General features: G+C 34.8%; 4 protein-coding genes across 4 annotated transcripts; 2 read left to right on the top strand and 2 right to left on the bottom strand.

The window, feature by feature from the left end:
• The first annotated feature begins 4507 nt into the window (after positions 1-4507).
• Positions 4508-8320, top strand: LOC120326205 (gamma-tubulin complex component 5-like). Its single transcript, XM_039392450.2, has one exon. The coding sequence runs from the start codon at positions 4725-4727 to the stop codon at positions 7425-7427; it is 2703 nt and encodes a 900-aa protein (XP_039248384.2). The 5' UTR covers positions 4508-4724; the 3' UTR covers positions 7428-8320.
• Positions 8321-16278, top strand: LOC120326206 (NADH-ubiquinone oxidoreductase 49 kDa subunit-like). The gene is made up of 14 exons (XM_039392451.2): positions 8321-8469; positions 9045-9160; positions 9509-9615; positions 9811-9891; positions 10421-10541; positions 10706-10818; positions 11191-11343; positions 11754-11839; positions 12004-12123; positions 12598-12727; positions 13292-13387; positions 14684-14767; positions 15579-15636; positions 16086-16278. Exons 1-14 carry the CDS (start codon positions 8357-8359, stop codon positions 16121-16123), a joined length of 1416 nt encoding a protein of 471 aa, XP_039248385.2. The 5' UTR covers positions 8321-8356; the 3' UTR covers positions 16124-16278.
• A 1475-nt stretch (positions 16279-17753) lies between these two features.
• Positions 17754-20961, bottom strand: LOC120327121 (tubulin alpha-1 chain-like). The gene is made up of 2 exons (XM_039393520.2): positions 19716-20961; positions 17754-18438 (listed from the first exon to the last, which is right to left on the bottom strand). Exons 1-2 carry the CDS (start codon positions 20933-20935, stop codon positions 18306-18308), a joined length of 1353 nt encoding a protein of 450 aa, XP_039249454.1. The 5' UTR covers positions 20936-20961; the 3' UTR covers positions 17754-18305.
• Positions 20962-20989: 28 nt separating this feature from the next.
• LOC120327122 (calcium-regulated heat stable protein 1-like) lies at positions 20990-23581 on the bottom strand. Its single transcript, XM_039393521.2, has one exon. The coding sequence runs from the start codon at positions 23498-23500 to the stop codon at positions 23030-23032; it is 471 nt and encodes a 156-aa protein (XP_039249455.2). The 5' UTR covers positions 23501-23581; the 3' UTR covers positions 20990-23029.
• Between the last annotated feature and the right edge of the window lie 964 nt (positions 23582-24545).

Below are 24545 nucleotides of genomic sequence, written 5' to 3'. Positions count from 1 at the left end.
CCTCTTGGTTTCGATCTTTCACTACGCAGTGTTTGCCTGTTTGTGCGTGCATACGTGTGTAGAGAGGTCCCCAACCCTAACACGAGTTAATTAAGTCTCTATCATAACGTCGCTATTATGAAGTCGCCATTATGACAGTAGCTGTTGTGACAGTCGATATTCGGCCTGGATACCAATATCTCGAACCTTTGCAACGGGTTCGGTCCAGTAAATTATGTTGTTAATTTGTCAAAACTAGGCTATGATTTTACATAGTCATCAAAAGTAAATATTTTTAATCAACAGTGGCTTTATCATACTCACCCAGCGAAGTAAACCAGGTGACGTGACGGATAGAAAGTTTTTGTGACACGATATTCGGCCTGGATACCAATACCTCGAACCTTTGCAACGGGTTCGGTCCAGTAAATTATGTTGTTAATTTGTCAAAGCTAGGCTATGATTTTACATAGTCATCAAAAGTAACTATTTTTAATCAACAGTGGCTTTATCATACTTACCCAGCGAAGTAAACCAGGTGACGTGACGGATAGAAAGTTTTTGTGACATGATTCAATAAAATACCCTGCTTCTTTTTTAACTTACCGGTAGCATGTTGCACACGTAGGTTACGCGCATTACTTTTTACGTAAACGAAACGATGAACCGTAAAATCTATCGGAGCGTGTTATCCCTGATGAAGCTAAAGAATGTTTAATGCGTAGCTATTTAGTAGTGTTTTGTTCTTTATTCCATCCATGTACATGCTGTTTTCAGTACAGATAGGTTTTATGTCATATTGAATATATTTTTTCACTAGTATTACCGATCTGTTTCGTATTTAGCGTTTGGGTAATGTGGTTTGAAGAAATAAAAAGGAAATAAAACAGCAAGATGATCAATATTAGCAAAGAGGCAAGATGCAATGATTTTCAGACTAAACTTGGTCCGTTTGATGCGGTTCATTGTACATGCTACGAGTTGGGGCACACTTGGAATTCTTCATGTATATCTTCGCAGTACGACATATTTCGGAAGGCGCTTGTATTCTCTCTGAAGCTATATGTTCCCTTTTACACTCTAATAGCAATATGGAAACTGAGAAGCACAAAGTTAAACAGGAAGAAGCTTGCAAGAAATACCATAATTGCTATACTACGTTCGACATTTTTTCTTACAATGAATTCTACATATTTTATGATGGCATTTTGTTGGTATTACAAAATTTTCGGAAAATTCCATGGCATTTTTGGCCTCGTCGTCGGATTTTTTTGTTCGTTTTTTAGCATTCTTATTGAAAAGAAGTCGAGACGAGGCATGCTTGCTGTGTACGCACTTAATATTGCCATGCAAACTATATTCAAAATGTTGACATCCAGAGGGTGCGTGGAGCCTATCAATGGAGGAGTAACCTACTTGTTCGCTGTTATCAGTTCCTTATACATGGGGCTTTACAGAGGTTCAAAATTGCCTACTTTCATGCAATCAATTCTTGCCAAAGTATTCGGGGAAGAACGAGAATTCTTTACATCTATCAATGAAGTCTATCAAATCAAGCAGAAGGTAAATATGTCGTCTGGACATAAGCAGTTCATTTTTCACCGATTGTGCTGTCGACATACAAGTGGTTGCTTGTCCAACGCCGCATCAAGTTCGGTCAAACATTTTGCTTTAGGCTATCTAATGCAATTGATATTCTGTTATCGTGCCATTTTCAAGGCTTTAACAAATAGACAAAGTTTAGTATTAAGAAAAGTCGCTTTTGACTTTTCGTTGGCAAAGTTTTTCTGTGCTTATACTGGCTTGTTTAAATTGACCAACTGTTTCCTTAGAAGATTGATAGGACGTGATTATCATGAATTATTTGGAGCCATTTCTGGACTCGTTGCTGGATCAAGTTCTGTATTTTACCCTAGCACAGCAATTACAATGTACGGATTGTCTAAATTGCTTGAAATACTGTGTATGAAGGCGGTATCTGTAAATATATTGCCCTATTTTTCTAATTTTGATGCTTTACTGTACGGCTTATGCACTTGTGTATTAGTTCAAGTGTGTATTTTTGAGCCCCATAATAATGTTCCTTCGTATTGGTCATTTATGAGAGGCCTAAGCGGATATAAATTTACTTTGATTTTCAGAAAATTACTTGATAGATTCGGCAATAATGCATCGAAATTGTATCCTGGTTTTATTCCAAGCCTTGACACTAAAATAATTAAAAGCGACGCCGTAAAAATAATTTTAATGCAGCATGTTCAACATGGCCTGCAAAACTCTAATACATGATTAAAGTTTAAGGAAATATATAGCTCATGTAATATATATATTCAGTACATTAGTGGTTGCCAGGTCAACGCCCCTCAAACTCCCTTTGAAAGGGCTTCCCAAACTAGGGGCTGCGGCCCTGGAAGGGGCCGCAAATCGAATTTTAGGGGCCGCATAGTGAACACCAATTTTGCACGAAGTACTATATCTATTGTACTTTTTCAGTCTTTTGATTCGAAACACAATTATTAAAAATTGTGTAAAACAAAAATTTTACGATTCCTGGTACATTTCTATACCGTGTTTCCCCAGAAATAAGACAGTGTCTTCAATTTTCTTTCGAGAATAACACTAGGGCTTATTTTGGGGGAATGTAGAAAATAACGAGATTTTTTAATATACAAAATATGAATAGCTATTTCCATTTACCTATTTAATAGAACGTTTTCATTTAAAATACCTGCTACATATAGATTATTGAAGTAGAAAAGTTTTCTCGCTATCGACTAGGACTCAGTGGTTCTCGAACTTCATTGTATTGTGACGCCCTCCAAAAATATTCTCAAGTCGCGACTTCACGTAAAAATACGTATGAGATACCTTTTAATAAAAGACCTTTATTGCAATGAGTTTCATATAAACGAACAAACAAAACCTAACGGAATTCAGTGAAATCACATTTAATAGGCCATGGTAGAAAAGCCTGCTTTATAAAAATACGAAATCGCAAGGGGGATGGGAGTGCGCAACGCTTCTTGAAAAATAAAGAAAAAATAATCTTTATCTACAAAAAAACGAATTTTCGGAATTAAACTTATTTATTATAACACCATCACAAAATTGAAACGACGCACTTCCACTGGACTAGGTAAAAAAAAATGCGCTATCAACGAAGTCTTTTTTAAGGGTAGCGCTTATATTAAAACCATTTTTGAAATTCAGGCTAGGTCTTCTGTTAGGTCTTTTCGGGGAAACATGGTCATCGCGCTTGCATACCAATGCATATTCTGATCGTAAGACCCGATTAGCTAAGTGCGCCTCTAAACATATCTCATATTTTATTTGTTCTAAATGTTTTATTCGCAAATGATTTGTATACAAATCAAATTCATTGTACCGTTCTATATTGTTTACTTTCTGTTACGTTGGGGCCTATTGCCACGTAACAGAAGAAGTAAACCACACATGCTGCAATTTCGTAGGCTGTAGTTTATTCATTTGCTGAACCGAGTTGATCGAACATGAGCTATTTTTTAGCGTTTTAAAGAAAAACTAGGCAGAGATAATAAAGAAAAGTTAACTTTGATTAGCTTCAAAGGGCATAAAGTACATATAAACGATGACTAATTGTGCTTTATTTTGAAGCAGCATATTTTTCGTTTAGGTGCTTCATGAGCTTTTCCCTGATAATTTGGAGCGCACAAACTGATGCCTTATGCTAAGTTTTCTCAATAAGAGTGAACAATTACGGATAGGGACCAGGCCATCGGTGGTCAGACATTGTAATTCATCATTTAGGCCTGCATAAACAAACATTGCGCCACGGCTGGACTTGCTATGCAGCAAAAAGAATTTATTGAATAATTAAGTAACCTTAATCAGGGCAAATATGTGCTTGTTTTTGTTATTGAGTAGGCCTACTAAACGTTGGGAATTAGCTATGTCAATGAAATATCAAAAATTCATATTTTGAACTGTCCCTCTTAATAATCATTACCTCGTGCTCCGAAAACTAACAAAATAGAACCGAGGTCCTATTCCATGCAACACTATGCAGGCGAACAGCCTGCTTTGAACCTCTAATTTTTTCAAAGTAAACTTATCGGCCACCGCCAACACTCAGTCAAGAGCACCGACGGAGAACCGAAGGTGAGGCGAACGCAACCAGCGACGGACCGGCGGCGCTCGCAATTGACAAGTGCAGTTTTAAGTACTCTGTGGCGTCTGCAGCTGCCGCAAAACCATGGCGATATTTCCATACCATGGCCGCTACAGCCAAACCTATGGCGACTGACTTTTTAGCTGCCACAAACCAATGACGAGCTGCCGTTAAGGTACCGTACCGCGGCAGCAAACTGAAAACCTATGGCAGGTAAAATTTTGCTGCCGTAGCTACGGCAGGTGGGCCGTAAAGACAGGGCTGTCCCTTATGGTGACAAATATTGGGTAAGTTGGAACGTTTTTCCTATGGATACAGTTTAGGTGGATTTGGGGTTAGGGTTTAAGTAGATATAAATCCGCATGATCAATTAAAATCTGGTACATTAATTTGTGAATATACCGTCAATACTCATTACTGAATAGCGCTATAAAACCATGGCAAGAGCTGCCGCGGTTCGTTCGTGGCAGGAGCTGCCATGAAGTGGTAAGAACTGCGCCTCGCACTTGATGCCAAATGTTAGGTACTGTAACTGTTACTGTGTTAAGGAACCTGTTAAATTATTGTGACTTAGTTTTCAGACTTCTATAACTGTGCAATGATTTCCGATCTAAAACTCAGCAAGAAGGTTACAAATGCAACGGCAAGACTTGTTAAAAGTTTAACATGCTATGAAGAAGGAGGCAGAAATCATGATGCTTGTAAAGCGTTTGCATTGTCCAGGTTCCAGCATCATAGCTTTCTTGATGTTAACGAATGCAAGGTAGAACGTTGGATTGATGGGATGTGTGAAAAATTTCTGATTAATTCACAACCGCGTAAAGCAGAACTTCTTAAAAACCTCAAGGTGTCATTTTCTGAATCGAACATTTGTGAGTCATCTGGCACTGGAAGTCGAATACATTACTGTCTTCTGTCAATATTGTTGAATTTATCAGAAAACCCTGTCAACACAGATTACGTTCAACTAAATTCTCCACAAAAACAAGACTGTGGGTTGTTTGACTGGCCCAAATATTTATTACAAGGGGAAGAACTTCCATATCCGACACAGTGGGCTTGGGATGATACCCCACCAACTTCTGAGGATGAAGAACTAATTTTACATGATGTCCTGCACAGAAATGATACAACACTCAATACCTCAATAACCTTAAAGTCCAAAGAAAATAAAATTAAGAACATTAATAAACTACAGGTATGTTGCGAATTAGTACCAGAATATTGGAAAGCTAACAAAACTAGTATACACTGTGATTTGGAAAGTTTCCGCAAACTATCAGAATCTGATATTAAAGAAGTTTACATACTCAGAGAAGTTTTGTGGCTTCTGAGTGGGGAGCAAAATCTTCATGTTTTTCCATTTGTAAATGGCAAACACGTTCCAAATGCAGAAATTAAAACTAATCATGCTACTCCAACATCATATTTGACTGCTTTGTTAAAGATCGCGAGGTATGGTGACATAGTGCGGAATATCATCAATTTCACATTCACCACATCACAACAGGAGTGTCAAACCTATCAAGCATTCTCAGAATCTCTTCTAAATTTCATGAAATCATTCCGTGCCGACTTAATGAGCCTGCAGCGGCGTATCTTTCTTCATGAGGAAACTTTATTGTTAGGAAATGTTATAAAAATTCTCTCTCCTCGGTTACATGAACTTTCAGTAATTCATGATGTTTTGCAAAACAGTGTCTCTCTAGACAAACCCAGCGATTCTAATGCTAAAAAATCATCTCGCTTATTGGGGACTTTGTATAATAGCATATTGGATCAATCTGATTGTCTTACAAAATCTTTGAAGCAGTCGCAATTATGGAATGTTCTCATTCAACTTTGGGCAGATGCTCTTTGTCCTTATTTTGATATGATGGATGAATGGATGTCTCATGGATCCCTTATTGACCCTTACTATGAATTTATAGTACAACGCTCACCTATTTGTCACGATGTCAAGTCTGAAGCTTTTTGGAATGATGCATTTATTTTGGCATCAGAAGATTGTATGAAACATTTATCGTGGTTGCGTAGTGTTCTGCACAATGTTATTGTTGCAGGTAAATCAATGGAGGTATTGCTTGCCTTAGGAAAAGTTGAGAAAAATGAATCTAAATTAAGTTTTCATGATGCATTTATTCATAGTATGTCTACAAGCGTGAATACAATTACCAAAAATCCCCAAAAGGAAAATCTGTTTGAAGGAAAGAGTGCATGTGATAGCATGTTACTGTTGAATTTTAAAAGATTGTTTGAAGATTCAGATATGCCTGATGTTGGATTTAATGCAACTGCAACAAATGTTGACAAGCAAATACATGTCCCCACCATAATTCAAAGTTCACTTCATAATTTGGTTAAAGTTAAGTCTCAAACTGCTGATCAAGCCTTGCTGCAAATGTTTTTAAATCAGTACAAACTTATTTTCAATATTGAATGCTTTCATAAATTTTACCTAATGGAATGGGGTGATGTTATATTTGACTTCACTTCAACCATTTTTCGAAAAATGAGTTCTGGTGAATATTGGGAAGACATTATGAGTCTGAGAGCATCTCTTCAGGAGGCAATATCCGACAGAGATCCCGAAGCTGCTCTTCCTTTTATAACAGTGACTTTGAATAGATCAAAACATACTACAAATAATGCTCATAATTTGATTCAGGCGACAGATATTATAGAGTTGTATTTTGATATCAACTGGCCACTAAATGTTATTTTTACCGACTGGGTCAGAGAATCCTATAATTCAATATTTGGATATTTGATGCAGATGAAACACTGTTTGTTTTGTCTACAAAATTTGAAGTTTAACACTATTCAGCCAAAGTCTAAATCTGAAACCGGGTTCAGTTTGGTATATGCTCATCGGCTTGCCCTACTTCGTTCAAAAATATTGCGACTAATATTGCATTGGCATAATTTCGTTATGACGAGTGTAATCCAAGCAGAAAAAGAGGTATTTTTCACCCACATTGGTGCAGCAGACAATATTGATGACATTATTAAAGCTCACCACAAATTTTTGGACCGTGTTATGACTTTGTGTCTTCTACATGAAAAGAAACAAGCAGACAAGATGATACAAGGAACACTGCGTAAAATATTTAATCTCGCAGTTATTTTACATCTAAAGTGGAACAGAGGACTTGAGTCTATTTCCATTGAGAGTTTGAATAAATATGAATCGGAATACAAGGAATGCAGTGATTTCCTTGGTATTATTTTACAAAACCTCGTTAGTAGAGGAGCTGTACCATTGAGTCTTGAATCTCTGGCTTTTTTTTTGCTGTCATAATAATTTTTAATAGGATGTGCTTTCTATTATATCATTTTTTTATAGCTTTGATGGTAGGACAATTGAGGTGAATGTCAAAATTAATGAATACAAATGTATTGTACTTTTTTCTTCGAAACACCATTAATTGAGGTAAATGTTGAAATTAATGAATACAAATGTATTGTACCTTTTTCTTCGAAACACTATTAATTGAGGTAAATGTTGAAATTAATGAATACAAATGTATTGTATTCAAGAGGCATGCTGGACTCCTTGCAGCCGCAGGGTGGTTCACGTGACCGCAGGTCGTTTACGGCTTCCTCCACCATCAAGCTGAAAACAAGTAACTGGATAATCCCATACCCGACCTGGACTGCTAACCGGATGAAAGGCCGTGGTTCGCAATATGATTAAGCCATTTTATTGCCTTTCCTCTCCCCCAGGATAAATATAAAAATTCTATCCTATGAATAATGGCAATGCTACTAGCCAAATATCATTTCCTTGGTAAAATTTCAGTAATTCCACTTGGTTCAGTGTTCAACCTGCCATTTGTGAGAATATCTATATGTGGATAACAAAGCCTTAAAATCACGGGATTTTTTAGCAAATAACTGCGGGATCGGGATTAAAAAAAACAGTCCATTTCCTGGGATCGGGATTTCCCGGGGTCCCAACATAGGTATGACTGATCAGACAATCTCGTCAGAATCAGAAAGTACTTTGAGGCTTTACTGGCTTTGTTGTTCTAATCTACAGCCTCAGGACAGGTGGCAGAGGTCTGGAGTTCATAAATGCAAAGTTATTGCTAAATGCCTAAATCTCATGTTCCTGCTGTACTATAAATTTTTGAGCCTTGTTCTTATTACTGTATTACAACATTTTGTCATTATCAATTTTTTTTATCACAGCATTGATTATCTTATTATGTTGTAAAGTCCAAAGTCATGGCTTCCATATTGCCACGTTGTAGGCATCTGGTGAAATGCTTGCAAATAAATGGAAATTCCAATAATGTTTTACATGCAAGAATCTTCTCTCCCTTAGTGACGTCCAAGAGGTAACTTGAATTTTTTATTATATGTATTGCGAACTTTTTTTAATACCTGGATGCTTTGATAATTGTGAATTTTGCCTACCACTACTAATCTAACTGTTTAAATCGGGGGTGTGCAGCCCGCAGGCCAAATGCAGCCCACAAAGAGAAGGCCCGCGTAGAAGTGCCAATTTGAAATTGTGTCTGGCCTGGCCTCAATTTATTTTAATCTGGAATGTAAAGTAATTTCAATCTTTTTGCATTGCAGATGCCTTTTAAATTACGTACTCAGATAAAGGTTAGGAATGGCATATGCAGAAATTGTTGAGCCAGGCCAACTAGAAGTACTTTTATTAATGATTCCCCCCCCCCCCCTGGTTTGAATCACTACCTCTCTCTCTCTCCCAGTATATATACTTTTTAACATTTATCGTTATAATATTAAACAAATTGAAGCATAGCAGACAATTAAGTTATTATATAAATTTCCATTTCATTTAATCGGCTAATTTTATTAAACAGTTATGGCAATGTATATTACATATTCATGTGAAATGTTTTTAAGTGTGTTTTCACCCTGCCAATTTTTGTCATTACAGGACTGCTCAGTGGCAACCTGATTATGATTTTATAAAAGATTTCTTGGGTCAACGAGTCCGATATGAACATCTTGAAGAACCAAATCCTGAGAAATTGGAGCCAGAGCAGGAAAAAGGTATAGAACTTTTTTACCAAGTTTTTTTGGGGCTTGTTTATTGGCTATCCTTACCCAGAAATTCAATAGCGAAACTATAATACCGGTAGTCATTTTCTAAACTCTTCTGCTATATTTTGAGTATTAAACTCCTCATGTGTTGCTTGTGTGATGTTTGTGTGCCTCTTAATTTATGTTCAATAGTTGTGAGTTTCTATGCTATTTTGTAAGATGCCACTTGTAAGACTATTTGTGTCATGATTGAAACATACAGGAATATAAACAGGGAGACGAGAAGTACTGTTACAATTTTGATCATTTTGGTAATTTTTTTTTTTTTGGGAAAAAATCTCTATTCTAATATTTCAGTACCAACGACTGTTGTACCCAAACTTGATTCAATGAAGTTGAATTTCGGACCGCAACATCCTGCAGCTCATGGAGTGCTCAGATTAATATTGGAACTTGTTGGAGAGGTTTCTGAAATATCATTTCATGAATAAAATTTAACCTTTATTAGTAAATTAGTATTTTTGTATTTTCATATTATGGCGCTGTAATAAGAATATCATTTTATTACAAAAGTGTTCATACCTGATGTCAATTTTAGTCATTTGTCTGGTAGCTATGAAATTATGTTGAATAGCTTTATTGATTTGTATATATTTCAGGTGGTGATCAAGGCAGATCCGCACATAGGATTGCTCCATCGTGCAACAGAAAAACTAATCGAATACAAGACATATACACAGGTAATTATTCAAAAAGACTGTTTGAAAAATATATGAAAATTTTCAAGCAATAACATTGACAAGAAATGTTTGCTTGTGTTGGGATTGTGCGTGTGAAAAAATCTCTTTACCTCAATGGTCCAATCAGGATCTAATTATAAGTATTTATTAAAAATGGAAGAAGTCGCTGTTTTAGTATATTTTCTGATTCTTATGAGGCTTTTCATCTAAAATTTTGTTTTCTGTATTTATTTATGGGAACACTTTTAAATGACTCATGGTAACACTATTATATGACTTTTATTACGCATTTTTGAGTGTTGCTTTCTTGAATTTTTATCAGAAATCACATTTTTCAAAGTCAAACCATTTACATTTTTGACTTCATATTTCGAGTTGAGTGAATTTCAAGGATGTAAGGTATTTGACCAAGGTACTGTGATACAAAACCCATTTGACTGTTTGAAAAATCATAACTCTGTTAGTTGAGCTAGAGTCAGCTCAGTTCTAGTAAACAAACTAAATCTAATGTAATGATATCTTTTTACAGGCTTTGCCATATTTCGATCGATTAGATTATGTATCCATGATGGTGAATGAACAATGCTTCAGCCTTGCTGTTGAACGTCTTCTAGGTATAACACCACCACCCAGAGCACAGTGGATAAGAGGTCAGTTCCATTTGATAATTCTTGGTCAGATTCTCTCGAATTCCTGATTGGATAAGATTATAGTTTATTTGTTTTCATTTAAATATTTTTATATAATTTGTACTTAGATCAACTCATTCAGATTAATTTGAAAAATAAATGCATCTTCACTTTTTTAATTCCAGTTCTGTTTGCTGAAATTACTCGAATCCTAAATCATCTGATGGGCATAACAACTCATGCACTTGATATTGGAGCAATGACTCCATTTTTCTGGATGTTTGAGGAAAGAGAAAAGGTCTGGTATATTGAAATCACAAATTTATCAGTGGTAAAATAGAAGAGATATAAATGGATAAAAAATTTAGGATTCAGTTTTGTATCATTTGTATTAATTCAATGTTTATTAAGCATATGAATTTTTCTACAGACATCATGCTACTTTTGTATTTGTATCTCCATTTCTAAATTGACACAATAAAAGTTCATAATCATGGAAGCAGATATATTACATTCTTTACTCCTTGAATTTTCAATATTTTTCTGCCTATAGTTGTTAGATAATTGGATTGGATGTGCAGTTATGAATTCATTATGTGGTAAATCTTAACTTAATGCAAATATTTTCCCTGTTTTTTTTTTAAATGTAAATAGCGCTTTCTTTTTTCAGCTGATGGAGTTTTATGAGAGAGTATCTGGTGCAAGAATGCATGCAGCATATGTTCGACCAGGAGGTGTCAGTCAAGATCTTCCAATTGGATTACTTGATGATTTATACGATTGGATGATCAAATTTTCAGCTCGTGTTGATGAAATGGAAGAGGTTATTATTATTTTATATTATGAAGGACCTTTTTAATAATATTCATTGGTATTAATTAATTGCGTGTTGGTGTGAGTATTTGATAATCAAAATAAAAAAAATTTTGACTTTTGAGTTTTGTGTAGACTTAATTTCTGGGAAACGTATAAACCTCTTTTCAATCTACCTACTAAATTGTATAGAAAAGGATTTAAATATTTATTCTGGGGAGAAGAATCCGATAAGACAACTTAACCATATGGTGAACCACAGTCCCTCGTCCGGTTACTATTCCATGTCGGGCAGGGGATTAGTTATTTATTTTCGGAAGCATGGACTAAACTGAGTCTTTGTACTCCAACAAGGCTTAAAATTTTAATATTTAGTCAACCCAACTGTTTCACATTTGTTTAAATATCTTTTATTTTCAGATGTTGACTGGCAATCGTATATGGAAGCAAAGAACAGTAGATATTGGTATTGTCAAATCTGAAGATGCTTTGAATCTTGGGTTCAGGTTTGATTTTTTTTATTGACTATTTAGTGTTTTCTGAATATGCTACCTCTGGTTATACATTCGGCAGTAACATTGTTACATATCTTACTGGACATAATAAAGTATACATTCAATTTTGCTTCAGTTATTAACCCATTCTATCAACTATTTCAATCTTCTTACAGTGGTGTCATGCTCCGTGGATCTGGAATTAAATGGGATCTTCGCAAATCACAACCATATGATGCTTATGATCAAGTTGAATTCGATGTTCCCATCGGGTCTAATGGGGATACCTATGACAGGTTTGAATAACCTTCCTAATAATACACATCGTTAGATATCAGTGGCTGCTTGTATCTTGCCTTGTTTGGAGTGAAAGCGGTGAACAGGCATTATAAAAAAATTCTCAACCATCATTGCCCTTTGTGCAAATTTACTCCAATTTTTTAAATTTTCAATTCTACAAATACCTATAATAACTCATGTAACTCATTTTTTATGTAGGTTAACATTGAACATATTGGGTCAGCCAGCCGGGCCAGGTGGTATATTTAACCCCGGTTGGGAACCCCTGATCTAAGGTTTAAACTTGATGTCTGATTAATTCCAATAATTTCACCAAGAAAATTCAAAAGCTTTCAAAAATATGACATAACATAAAAAATCAATATATCAATCAATGAATTTACGAGATTGTGCAGAACAGAAAAATTTTCCTTTTTGCCAAAGCAGCTATTACCATATGTTTAGGTTTTGATGTTTGATCAATTTTTCAGATATCTTTGTCGGGTTGAGGAAATGAGACAATCCTTACGAATAATGGAACAATGTTTGAATAAAATGCCACCAGGAGATATTAAAATTGATGACAACAAAATATCACCACCTAGTCGTGCTCTAATGAAAGTAAGTTGGAAATCATGCTACTCTGTAACTTTTCATCTTTTATTTTGAAGGCTCACCTCAAATTTATTATTGGTTCAGCAAGATTTTTAAGACCATATAGATACATGTTTGGATGATTTTACAGACATCGTGGATTAAATCAGTGAAAATGTTGATATTCTTTCAAAATCAACTTGTATCAGGCATGGGTAGCTTATAGGCACTCAACACAAATGAAGGCGAATCTTCACACCTGAGAATACTTTACAATAGAAAATGTTTTAAAATCATTTCTACACTCTCCAGTGTTTTTGACTCCTATTTTTGATTCATATTCACATAGATTACAACTTTTATGAATGCATATTAAATAGAGATTGGTCTATCCATAACAATGGGGCTGAACATGCATCATAAACTAACACATAAAAACAAACATAAAACACTGGTATGCCAATACCAATAAATTGTGCGAATTTTTAACAATTATGCTTTCAGGTTGCTAGTAAACAGCATTATATACATGTAGTTATATACATACAAGTTTAAAAACACCTTGTAATCTTAATATTCTGTTTTTTCCAGCAATCGATGGAGGCAGTCATTCATCATTTCAAGTTATTTTCAGAAGGTTATCAAGTCCCACCAGGTGCAACATACACAGCGGTTGAAGCTCCGAAGGTAACTGATTCTTAATTTGGAGCTTTACAGGATGGTCAATCATTTCTGACTTAAAATTTGCTAGTTGATGATGGTTTATTTTACTTATTACATTAGATTATGTATCATCCAAGATCATGTTTGAGTTAGGATGAGGTGAATGAGTGATCCTGTCATGAAAACATTCAAATACTCGAGGCATTGTAAATATACGTCTGTGGAGTCGAGTTTGTGGCATGTTTTTATTGATAATGGAGTCTTATTGTAAAACTCGTCTGGGGGTCTGAGTTGCAGTAGAAGATATAAATTATCAGGAATCGGACTCAAAATTTCAGTTTCTGATTTTTACGGAACCTGAAATTCTATGGTTGACAAACCAAATGAGGAAGGTTTTGTGGTCAAAATTTGGTTTCTTGGTGTTGGGATCTATAGTCAAAAAAATTTTCAACCATTATTGAAAATTGAAATACCAGACCTTCCAAATCTCAATTGTTTGAAATAATTAGATTTCAAGCTGGGGTTTGATCTGTTTTGAATGACACAGTAGTCGGGTACCTGATAACTGTGCCCGGAAAATTCGGCGTAAACAAGTTTGCCATAGGAAATCTTGCAGCAGAAAATTTCGCCTAGTAGGAAAAATCGCCACAAGAGCATTTTGCTGTAAAACATTTCCTGCAGCGACATTTCCTACAGCAAACTTGTTTACGGCGAATTTTCCTAGAACCCCTGAACACTGGTTTTTGAAGTTGTAATGAATGTCTACTATTTGAGCATGTTGCAATGTGGACTAATTCCAAATGTATGACCAAAATAGGGGTTTTCATCTCATTGAAGTAATCAATATTATTCTGGTCTGCATTCGGTTACGAATGAAACTCATTTCTTCCTCTGCATTGATTTTGTATATATTTTATTAGTTTTAAATGCTTATCTGAAAAAATTTGCTTTATGCTGCTAGAATTTGCACTATACCGATAACTGTGACTAAGCATGTCTCATATAATAAATTTTGCAAGCTTTATATTTATATTTTGCGATATGTGATACATTAATATTTGATTAAAGTACATGCATAATTAATGTATGGTATGATTTTAGCACCCTGCACCCGAAAATGACGCTTTGTATGATTTGTTATTTTTCATGATTATTTTGTACTTTTTGCATTGGAAAAGGGATGTCATATTGATGTTTTACATGTGAATTCATGAAACACACTTTCGAATGATATTATTCAGGGAAATTCGATCAAAACTATTCTTTTGACTTATTGTCTTGCGTCCATCAGTTCTCTGTCCAACTTTGTATTTTTTCTAGGGTGAATTTGGTGTGTATTTGGTCTCGGATGGATCTAGTAAGCCATACAGATGTAAAATAAAAGCCCCAGGATTCGCCCATTTGGTAAGTTTTTATGTTGGCAGGAAGTTTTTTTTTACAATATAGTAGTATTTAGAGAATAATTTTGAAGCTATAGATCAGGGCTATTCAACTGGCGGACCGCGGTCCGAATCCGGACCTTTCAAGTAATGGATTTGGACCGCACCTAATTATTTATTTTGGATCATTAGCCCCACTTTTTGAATTTCCTATTATAAAATGACTTTCATAGTTTTGGATATATACGAAGAGAACTATAACACCATAATAAAAATTTTAATTTGCTACTAATCATTAGTCGCTCGAGGAAGTGCTCGTTTAAGGATGCCGAAATATCATTTCTGGAAAGACCGGACCCAAATAATTTTGAAGTTTTGTTTGCGGACCTTCGATAAAAATAGTTCAGTAGCCCTGCTATAGATTATAGAAGATTTTATTTTTTTCAATCTGAACCTTTTGGCTATTGTGGCACTGAATATTTGAACGTAGAATTATAAATGTATAAGTATTCTTTCAGCTGTCATTGAATATCCAAGCTATGTGTTGGTATATCCATTTGTAATCCTGGAGGTATCTCATGAATTACGGTGCCAATTCGTTGAAACAGTTGTTGATTGAAGATTAATGGATATCTAATATTAGATTCAATCATTATAAAATATTTATGAATGTTTTAGCTCCTTTTTTACAAACTCTTTCTAATGCTTCCACCGTTGTCAGGACTACGAGCTTAATTTAGTGAAGCTATTTATTTAAAAAAAAACTAAGTCTAATATTAATAAACGTTTTTGAATCTTCCGCATTCAATTTGTAATAATATGTACATTTTTCACAGGCCGCAACTGATTTTGTATGCACTGGACTAATGTTACCAGATTTGGTCGCTATTATAGGTAAGCATGTAGAAAGATAAATTTTTTGTACTGAATGTCGCAATGGCTTTTGCTTTCCATTTATAGTTTTATACTAGTCATTCTGCTTAAAAACTCTAATCTGCACAAGACTGGGCACTTCAGTAATCAGTCCCGTTTACTTATGCGTGAGTGCAGGTGAACTCGCTCTGAGCAAAATTTTCTAAAATTATAAATCTGGGAAACCTATTTAAAACTTCTGGTAAAAAGTATTATATTCGTAAATAAAATTCCAAGTATCTGTGTGCTCAATAGCCCTATTATGTGTTCCAAATATTTGAATGAGGTATGTAAACTGTCCAACCAGAAGTAATATTCTCTAACCTAATTCAGGCTTGGTCCATAGCAGTAAGCCTTGACTATGTCTGTCAGTATTATTTGGATCTCCCATCATGTTGTATATGGATAATATTTTTTCATTCTTTTTTCAGGAACTATGGATATTGTGTTTGGAGAAGTTGATCGATAGGTTGAAAAGAGAACAATTTGACCTATCCATTCTATTTATCAAACTTTTTTATCTCTAGTTTGCCATGTTGCCTCAAACGTGTGCAAATGAGGCTGTTTCTTTCTTTTGTGATGTAAATATAAAGTTCAAAATAAAATTGGCGAAATGGAAATGAATTATGATGTCAGGTTGTTATGCACTCAATGTAGTTTATAGAGCAGAATCTCAAGTTTTATTTGCTAGAAAAATGAACTTGCGCCGGTTAGTCGAAGGCTGTCGCCGGTTAGTCGAAGGCTGTATAGTTAACTGAGCAGCTTTTGTAGGAAAGAAGATATCTGACAGAGCTTGTGTGGGTTTGGGATCACAGCCAGTTTACAGTCATCTATTATGTATGATGGTTGTTCTTTGAAATATTATTTACAAGTAAAATATTCATGAAGGTGTAGTAACAACCTCCATGAAACAGATTTACTATCTTTGGTGGTTTATATGGTTTGGTACTGTGGCTGCTGCATGTCTAACCAGGTATTTACTAATTGGATTATTGTCTGCCCTCATTACCTCAAAACGGGTAAGCGTGAGAAGTCTGGTTGGGGAACTGGAGCCATGGTAGCGGTCATACAGAAGCTATAAAGCCGGGGCCCAACTTCTGGGTGAACAAAAAACAATAGATGCCTTTAAACCTGCTCCTGAGCCCTGGTTATTCTTCATCAGTTTGAGCTATCGGTTAACTACTATGACGACAATCCATGACACAAAAGTTATCTGATTCTGAATATATATTGCACGCTCACACGTAGCACAAAAAAAAACTGGATATATAAATATTGCAACAAATTTGCTCTAACATTTAAAATTTAGAGGAAATATGAAGAATAAAAAATGATTTTATGTTAAACTAGTACTAAAACATCATTGCAATATGGACATGGCTTGTAAAGTTTAACTTGCAAAATGACAAAAAACTGCACTGCTTCAAATTTTTCTGCATAATACAACAAAATATACAAAGAAAAATACTCTTCAAAAAGCAAAGCATTGTGTCATGCATTATTACTTTTAGTCACGGGGAACTGATAAACTTTTCAATATATTATTCATAAAAGGTCATTGAAATACTGCATTCTATTTTTGAATGGAACACCAAAAACAGGGATGTCCGAGACAAATGGAATATTGCAATCGATGCTTTTTTTACTTTTAGGAATAACTTGGAAGTGTTTTTATTTGAAAAGTCATCTTTTCTTTCTTGAAGAAGACCTGACTTGGAATATATTTCATAATATTATTTTAGAATGCATTTGAAATAGTGAGTAACTCAATTTGAAGAACTTAAACACCGAGTAAGAAATATTACCGGTAATGCAAATTCGTTTCAATGCATATGCAGAGTTTATTGATAAATTTGAAATATCTAGCTAGATTAGGACTGCATATGAGGCACTTTTCTAATTTACATGATTAGTTTTTAATAATACTTTGCAATATATACCCAAAGCATGATTGCACTTATGGGGCAAGCTAATGCAATAGCAAGTGAAAATGATAAAATACTTGATTTTAAAAAAACAAACATAAAACTTCACCATTGTAGATAAATGTCAGACGGAGCTACGATGGTCTGAACAATTGATTCATCAATAAAAAGCGACATGATTGATCATGAAAAATGGAACATGTTCTCATAAAGTGATAAACAATCATAGAAAATATTGTTATTTTATAATTAGGCATTCTTGGTGACTCTGGAGTCTTGCTTGACACTAACACAAATATAACCTGCAACCTTTTATTTTATATGTAGACTCATTTGTCTAGGGCAGTGGACATTAATGGTCTGTATGAAGAGCAAACTTGAGAGGGGGGTATAGGGGTCGACACACTCCCTTTTCAAATTTTCGGCCAACTGGAAAAGTCGCTAACAATGTGATTTTTACCCGGGCTGATTTAGTATAATTGATTTTTGCATTTGTCAATGCAACATGAATATTCAGGAGTCACTACTAGGGTATTTTCGAGCTGAGGTATGGGAATTTTCAAAGTGGCTTTTCAGCTATACTACTGATTTAAAGATACGTTAAATTGAAATGAATTAAATACACGTTAAAGACACAATTCCAGGGAGTGTGGTGATTACAAATAAGTCATACCATGATTCAAAAAATATACAAGTTATCTGGATTACTCCCAGCTGTTAATGAAATTAATACTCTTCATCCTCCTCTGCATCTTCATCTGTAGTATCTTTACCAACTTCCTCATAATCCTTCTCTAATGCAGCAAGATCTTCTCTTGCTTCTGAAAATTCTCCTTCTTCCATTCCTTCTCCAACATACCTGCAATTGTTGAATTGTTTACTTCATGTGGCGGAATTCCAACTTCCAAGCATACCTACGCTACTTCAAGCATGATGTTTTCCATATATTCATTTGATCATTAGACCGTTCATTAAATCAGATTATAAATATTTTCAACTGTGTTTAAACTTCAATATGATTTTGTTAGATTTGGTAATTAGTGCATTTTCAATTTGCCGTAAATTAAAAATTTTTATAATATAGGATAATCTTTTGAGTATAATACGATCGGACTGTGCAAAGGAGAGTTTTATATTCACATTTATCTAAAAATATAACACTTATTCACTAATAGAAAATCCATAATGTATCCTTTAACCCAGCATATCTGAGACACAACGGAACATGTATTATAATAACATTTCAGATCCAAATAATTTAGCCACAAAGAAGAGTGTACAACCTGGATAATCGCCATTTTTAAATATTAATTTCTCAATACCATACCTCACATTACATGTACCGAGCTATTATTACATAGTATTGTATAAGTTGGAAGTTAAATATATTTATTAATATTCAAATTGGGGTTTTAGCGTAACAACATACAATATAGAAAGTATGAATTTGGATACAAATACGAGATCAATTGTATGGTATGTTTATTAACTTGTTTTCCAAAGTAGATATCTGAAAAAAACTCTGCTTCCTGCAATGTTGATGCCCTATTCACTGGAATTGTATGACACACAGTTCAATTTACCAGATCACAAGTCTACTTGTATTTAGTTAGTAACAGATGCCCACTTAGAGAGTATTTCATCATGTTTTTTTCATGTATGTTCTGTGTCACGAGGTTCGTTCACCAATGTCACATGTTTGAATCTCATTAGAAGTTTTGGGAGCTATCCTAAATTTTTGTCCCGTGTTTTGTCAATTTTTTTAATTTATCAGTGTTCAAAATAAATTGGCAATGTATCTAAATGCCCAGTGCACCTATCTGATAATTGTTACCTAGCTATGGGAACAATATTTGAAGAGAAATTGTGGATGCCTTGAAAATGTGTTAATCATTAATATGCATATTCAAATAATGAAAGACTACAAAGGGAAAAACAATTATACATATTTCAAGATGGTCACTCGTTTTCAAGGTTTACATAATTTAAAAATGAGAGCAGTTTCTAATGAGACTTACATCTAGGATGAATTATGGTACTAATCTAATCAAAATCATTAATAACCTGCTATTGTTTGTTTTCCATAGCTCAGCACAAAACAAGTTTTTATTATTTCAATAACAATATAAAACTCACCAATGAACAAAAGCTCTTTTGGCATACATCAAATCAAACTTGTGATTTAATCTTGACCAGGCTTCTGCTATAGCAGTGGTGTTACTCAGCATACATACTGCCCTTTGGACCTTTGCCAAATCTCCTCCAGGGACAACAGTAGGTGGCTGATAATTGATTCCAACTTTAAAACCGGTAGGGCACCAATCGACAAATTGAATTGTACGTTTGGTTTTAATTGCAGCAATTGCGGCATTCACATCCTTGGGCACAACGTCACCCCGATAAAGCATACAACAAGCCATGTATTTCCCGGCACGTGGATCACACTTTACCATTTGATTAGAAGGCTCGAAGCATGCATTGGTTATTTCAGCAACGGTGATTTGCTCATGATGAGCCCTTTCAGCAGAGATGATTGGAGCATAGGTTACCAGAGGGAAATGGATTCGAGGATAAGGCACCAAATTGGTTTGAAACTCAGTCAAATCAACATTGAGCGAACCATCAAATCGTAGTGATGCGGTGATGGAAGACACAATCTGACCAATCAATCGGTTAAGATTGGAATAAGAAGGACGTTCTACTCCAAGATTGGTTTTGCAAATATCATATGTTGCTTCGTTATCAACCATAAAGGCACAATCAGTATGCTCAAGAGTAGTGTGAGTTGTCAGTATTGAGTTGTAAGGTTCCACTACAGCAGTAGAGACGCGAGGGGATGGGTAAATAGCAAACTCAAGTTTTGACTTCTTCCCATAGTCGACTGATAAGCGTTCCAACAAGAGCGATGTGAACCCAGATCCAGTGCCTCCACCGAACGAATGAAAAACGAGAAATCCTTGCAATCCAGTGCATTGCTCCGTCAGTTTCCGAATCCTATCAATTACTTGATCAATGAATTCCTTGCCGACAGTATAATGACCCCTTGCGTAATTGTTAGCTGCGTCTTCTTTACCAGTAATGAGTTGCTCAGGGTGGAACAACTGCCGATACTTGCCAGTCCTAACCTCATCAATGACAGTTGGCTCGGTATCAAAAAACAAAGCCCGAGGTACATGCTTTCCAGAACCAGTTTCACTGAAAAAGGTGTTGTAAGAATCTTCCGCCACTCCAACAGATTTATCACTTGGCATTAACCCATCTGGTTGAATGTTATGTTCAAGACAATACAATTCCCAGCAAGCGTTTCCTATCTGGATACCAGCTTGACCAACATGAATTGAGATGCATTCCCGCATAATGATGATTTTATAGTTATATCAATTTAGTGTTTAATAAATTTACCCTACCGATTTTGTATCTAACAAAAGAGAAAAGTCAACAGAATTTAATATTATCATTACAATTATGCAATTAAAAAGACTATGCACCAGTATAGGAGTTACATACTACAATTATTATTATCAATGAGAGATCTTTGTAATGATACAATAATATGTGTACATATAACCATCACAGGTGGGCATCAGAGGTGTATTACATGCTGACCCATCAGGATTGAACATTGAAATTTATCATTTTATATAGTATTTGAGCAGGGAAAAGGTGATGAAATAGGTTGATGCTTTTTGCTGTTTGTTCAAAGCCTTGTTCAAATAAAAATGAACACCAGCCAGGCCAATAGTTCCAAGTTGCATCAACTCTTTATGATTTTAATAATAGGTTCCAACCTCAAGCTGATAATATACAATGTTCTGAGTAACGGTTGAAATTTGCACAATAGATTGCACTTTGAATTTACATACATATATTCTGAGGTTTAGTGAAATTTGATTATAATGACTACTGATAGCATAGCTAACAAATTATAACACTCTATGAGCTAAACTGAAACCAGATGTTATGACAAAAGTACTGACTATGATAGAACAAGGTATTGCTATCCACATCTACATTAAGTTAACGAAATAAAATTTGACATCTTACCAAGAATGGTCGAAATGGAATAATCTACCATTCCGAATACATTCTAAATAATATTTTTAAATATAAAATATACTCCAAATTGAGTCATGTTTGAAAAAGCACACATAAAAGTTGACAGGAGTTTATTTCATGTTGGTTGGTACTTGGTAATGCATGGAAGATAAAAGTTTGGTCCTATGAACATTCAATTACTTATTATAATGATAATCTTCCAATGTAACTATCCTAAACCACTCCTAAAACTAATAATTTTTTATCAAATACAGCACCAGTTTTGGTCAAGAGAAATGCAACAATATTGAATTCTACTATTATTCCCTCTACTAAGTAACTCCTTTGAAAACACAAATGATACTATAGCAGAATATTCCAATATAAGACAGTCATGATACACTCTTCTGGTATTCCTTCCACACGAGTTATGGCTTAGCAATTAATGAATCTTGTAAGTTGTAAGATTATTTCCGTATCGGAATACACGAAAAAGGGACTGGCGGCTAATCAATATGTTTTACAGCACTAAATAAAACAACAGGAAATGACCGAATATATTGTGACACATTGATCATAGTAACATGTCACCATGTTTTATATGCAATTATGGTAAGTTTAATAGATCCACAAAATTGAAATGATCAAACAACCCTTTGGTCATTTACTGGTAGTTATTTACACTGAATTACTTACTATTACTAAGGCATAGCATAAATAAAGTAGCCTATACAGCAGCTGATTGACAACACATTGAATTTGATAGAACATGGGACATCCAGTATTGCAAATCATATAAAAAAAAATACCTAGATAAATTGATTCAAATCACCGCCTTTAGTATAATTTGAATAATGTAAATAAATCTACTCCGGTCCGAAATAATATTTTCAATTTACCCACTCTAAACAGGCTCATTATCGAAATGACAAGCAGCTGCTATCCTGCAATCACACTTTCACAGAAGTCCATAATTTGTTCAAATGGCCAAACATTAACCGTGTAAACTCGTGATGTGCATATCATCCAATAATTCTAGCCACTTTAGTCCGAGCAAAAAATTTTGTCTAATAAAGGGGATTTGAAAATATTCAAATTATACTGTCCCACTGCTTTGCCAGAACGTTTGTCATAACAGCCAACTTTTATCAAGGCTAAAGCTATTGAATGAAATTAGGTTACCAAACAAAATAATTTGTTTTTGGCCTGGAAGGTATACATGTTATGAAAAAAATATAATCATTCAACAATACAGCAATACAGACACAACACTTTGGTTTTGTGAAGTGAAGTATTATAATATTATATTGGTGCTCAATGCTTTCAGTTTGACATTACTAATTCAATGTTAATGCTGTCTTTTGACTAGCATCATTCATAGCAGAATATCATTCTGCACATTGCTGCTTCGAAGTTCATGAAGTTGCATCTTCCCACCTTTGGTGCGTCTTCCCGGTACATTTATCCATTGCAATAATGCGAACCTCCACAGCTTGAAACTTGTCAAATTTTGGAGGTGAAGGGGTCAACTTGTAAGACAACTGATCTCCTTGCAAAGGGCAATAGTCTCCTTCAATATCAGATATATGCATGAATAATGGATCACCTCCATCTGCTGGAGATATAAACCCATGACCTTTGGAACGAGAAAAATATTTGCATGTTCCTCTTTTTATTGGACCTTCTGTTGCACGTCGTGATGCTGAATATGTACGTTCCCTTCGTGTTACCAAGGGGCTTGGCACCACAAATAAATGCTGTTGAGTAGGCGATCCAACTGGAGTTTTATGCTCTGGAGAAGGTTCCTCAGATAGTCTTGGTCGATTTATTGTAATAGCTGCACTGTCTCCTGCTCCATGCAGAGCTTTATTCCCATGGTCTGACATTGTTTATAGTTTTTTCAGTGGTAATATATTTTAACATTAGTTTTACAATAACCTTTATATACAAGAGAACTCACACAAATATTTAAGTATTGAAAAAAGGTGACAATGATCACATGGTTCATTTGGAGCTACTAATGTAAAAATAAAGATTATTTATCCAACTACAGAACTAAGCCTGAAATTATTTCAGCACTCATTTGAAGTAATATTGCATCTCAACAACATTCATAAGTCTGCAAGTAGACCTATCTCAGTACCAATGTTATAGATAGATTCATAATGTTTCATAATTGAAATGATAAAATTTATGAAAACAGTTTTTAATCATCTTTGCAATATTCTGATATTCTCAAATAACTCCAGCTAATTTTCAGGTGGAATGCATAGTTAGCTTCCCAGTCTGGGTAGGTAAATTTTAAATAATGATAATATAAAACAGATCAATTTTTTTAAATATTTGCATAATTCAGCAGAATTACGCTGACCAGAATGAATGTAATAATACTATAGCCCAACCATCAATTATAGAATTATAATTTTTCATTTCTTTGCCTGTATGTACCGGTATCCAGGTATCATGTCTGCGTGTACCGTACCAGAAGAACTCATAGAATTCCTGAATTCACTTGTGTATTTGATAAATCACGAACAACTGAACAGGTACCGGTAAATGCAGAATGGTATATACCTGTACCGGTATCGTATTATACAGATATGTGATATTGCAGTAACTAGTCTACACATACCGTATACAGGTATATCTGTATAATTTAGTATTTCAACTTTGCAATTCTACCAACAGTCAATAGACAGAACTGTTTCATTTCCAGGTTTCTAATATAGGCTACCGGTACCGTAACTTAACCAAAAGCAGCTCGTTAATTCATTCACATGCTCGGCAATATTCAATTTTGAACTACTTATGCAATTATTTCAGTACGGTAATCTGTTTGTAAGTTGCTTGTTTGCAAATTGTTTAAATATCCCACTAGTCACGCTGATGTTATTAGCCACAGTGACAAGAATCGCACCTGTGTGCCATTCG

The sequence above is a fragment of the Styela clava genome, chromosome 4, assembly GCF_964204865.1.
Source record: "Styela clava chromosome 4, kaStyClav1.hap1.2, whole genome shotgun sequence".
Classification (NCBI taxonomy): domain Eukaryota; kingdom Metazoa; phylum Chordata; class Ascidiacea; order Stolidobranchia; family Styelidae; genus Styela; species Styela clava.
This window is presented reverse-complemented; position numbering and strand designations above follow the sequence as displayed.

Bases quoted from the DNA above. Each gene is read 5' to 3' on its own strand.
- LOC120326205 (XM_039392450.2), top strand. From the start codon at position 4,725: ATGATTTCCGATCTAAAACTCAGCAAGAAGGTTACAAATGCAACGGCA.
- LOC120327122 (XM_039393521.2), bottom strand. From the start codon at position 23,500: ATGTCAGACCATGGGAATAAAGCTCTGCATGGAGCAGGAGACAGTGCA.
- LOC120327121 (XM_039393520.2), bottom strand. From the start codon at position 20,935: ATGCGGGAATGCATCTCAATTCATGTTGGTCAAGCTGGTATCCAGATA. The intron at 18,439-19,715 runs GTGAGTTTTATA...CAACAATTGCAG, and splicing joins AAAAGAGCTTTTGTTCATTG to GTATGTTGGAGAAGGAATGG.
- LOC120326206 (XM_039392451.2), top strand. From the start codon at position 8,357: ATGGCTTCCATATTGCCACGTTGTAGGCATCTGGTGAAATGCTTGCAA. The intron at 10,819-11,190 runs GTCTGGTATATT...TTCTTTTTTCAG, and splicing joins TGTTTGAGGAAAGAGAAAAG to CTGATGGAGTTTTATGAGAG. The intron at 15,637-16,085 runs GTAAGCATGTAG...TTCTTTTTTCAG, and splicing joins AGATTTGGTCGCTATTATAG to GAACTATGGATATTGTGTTT.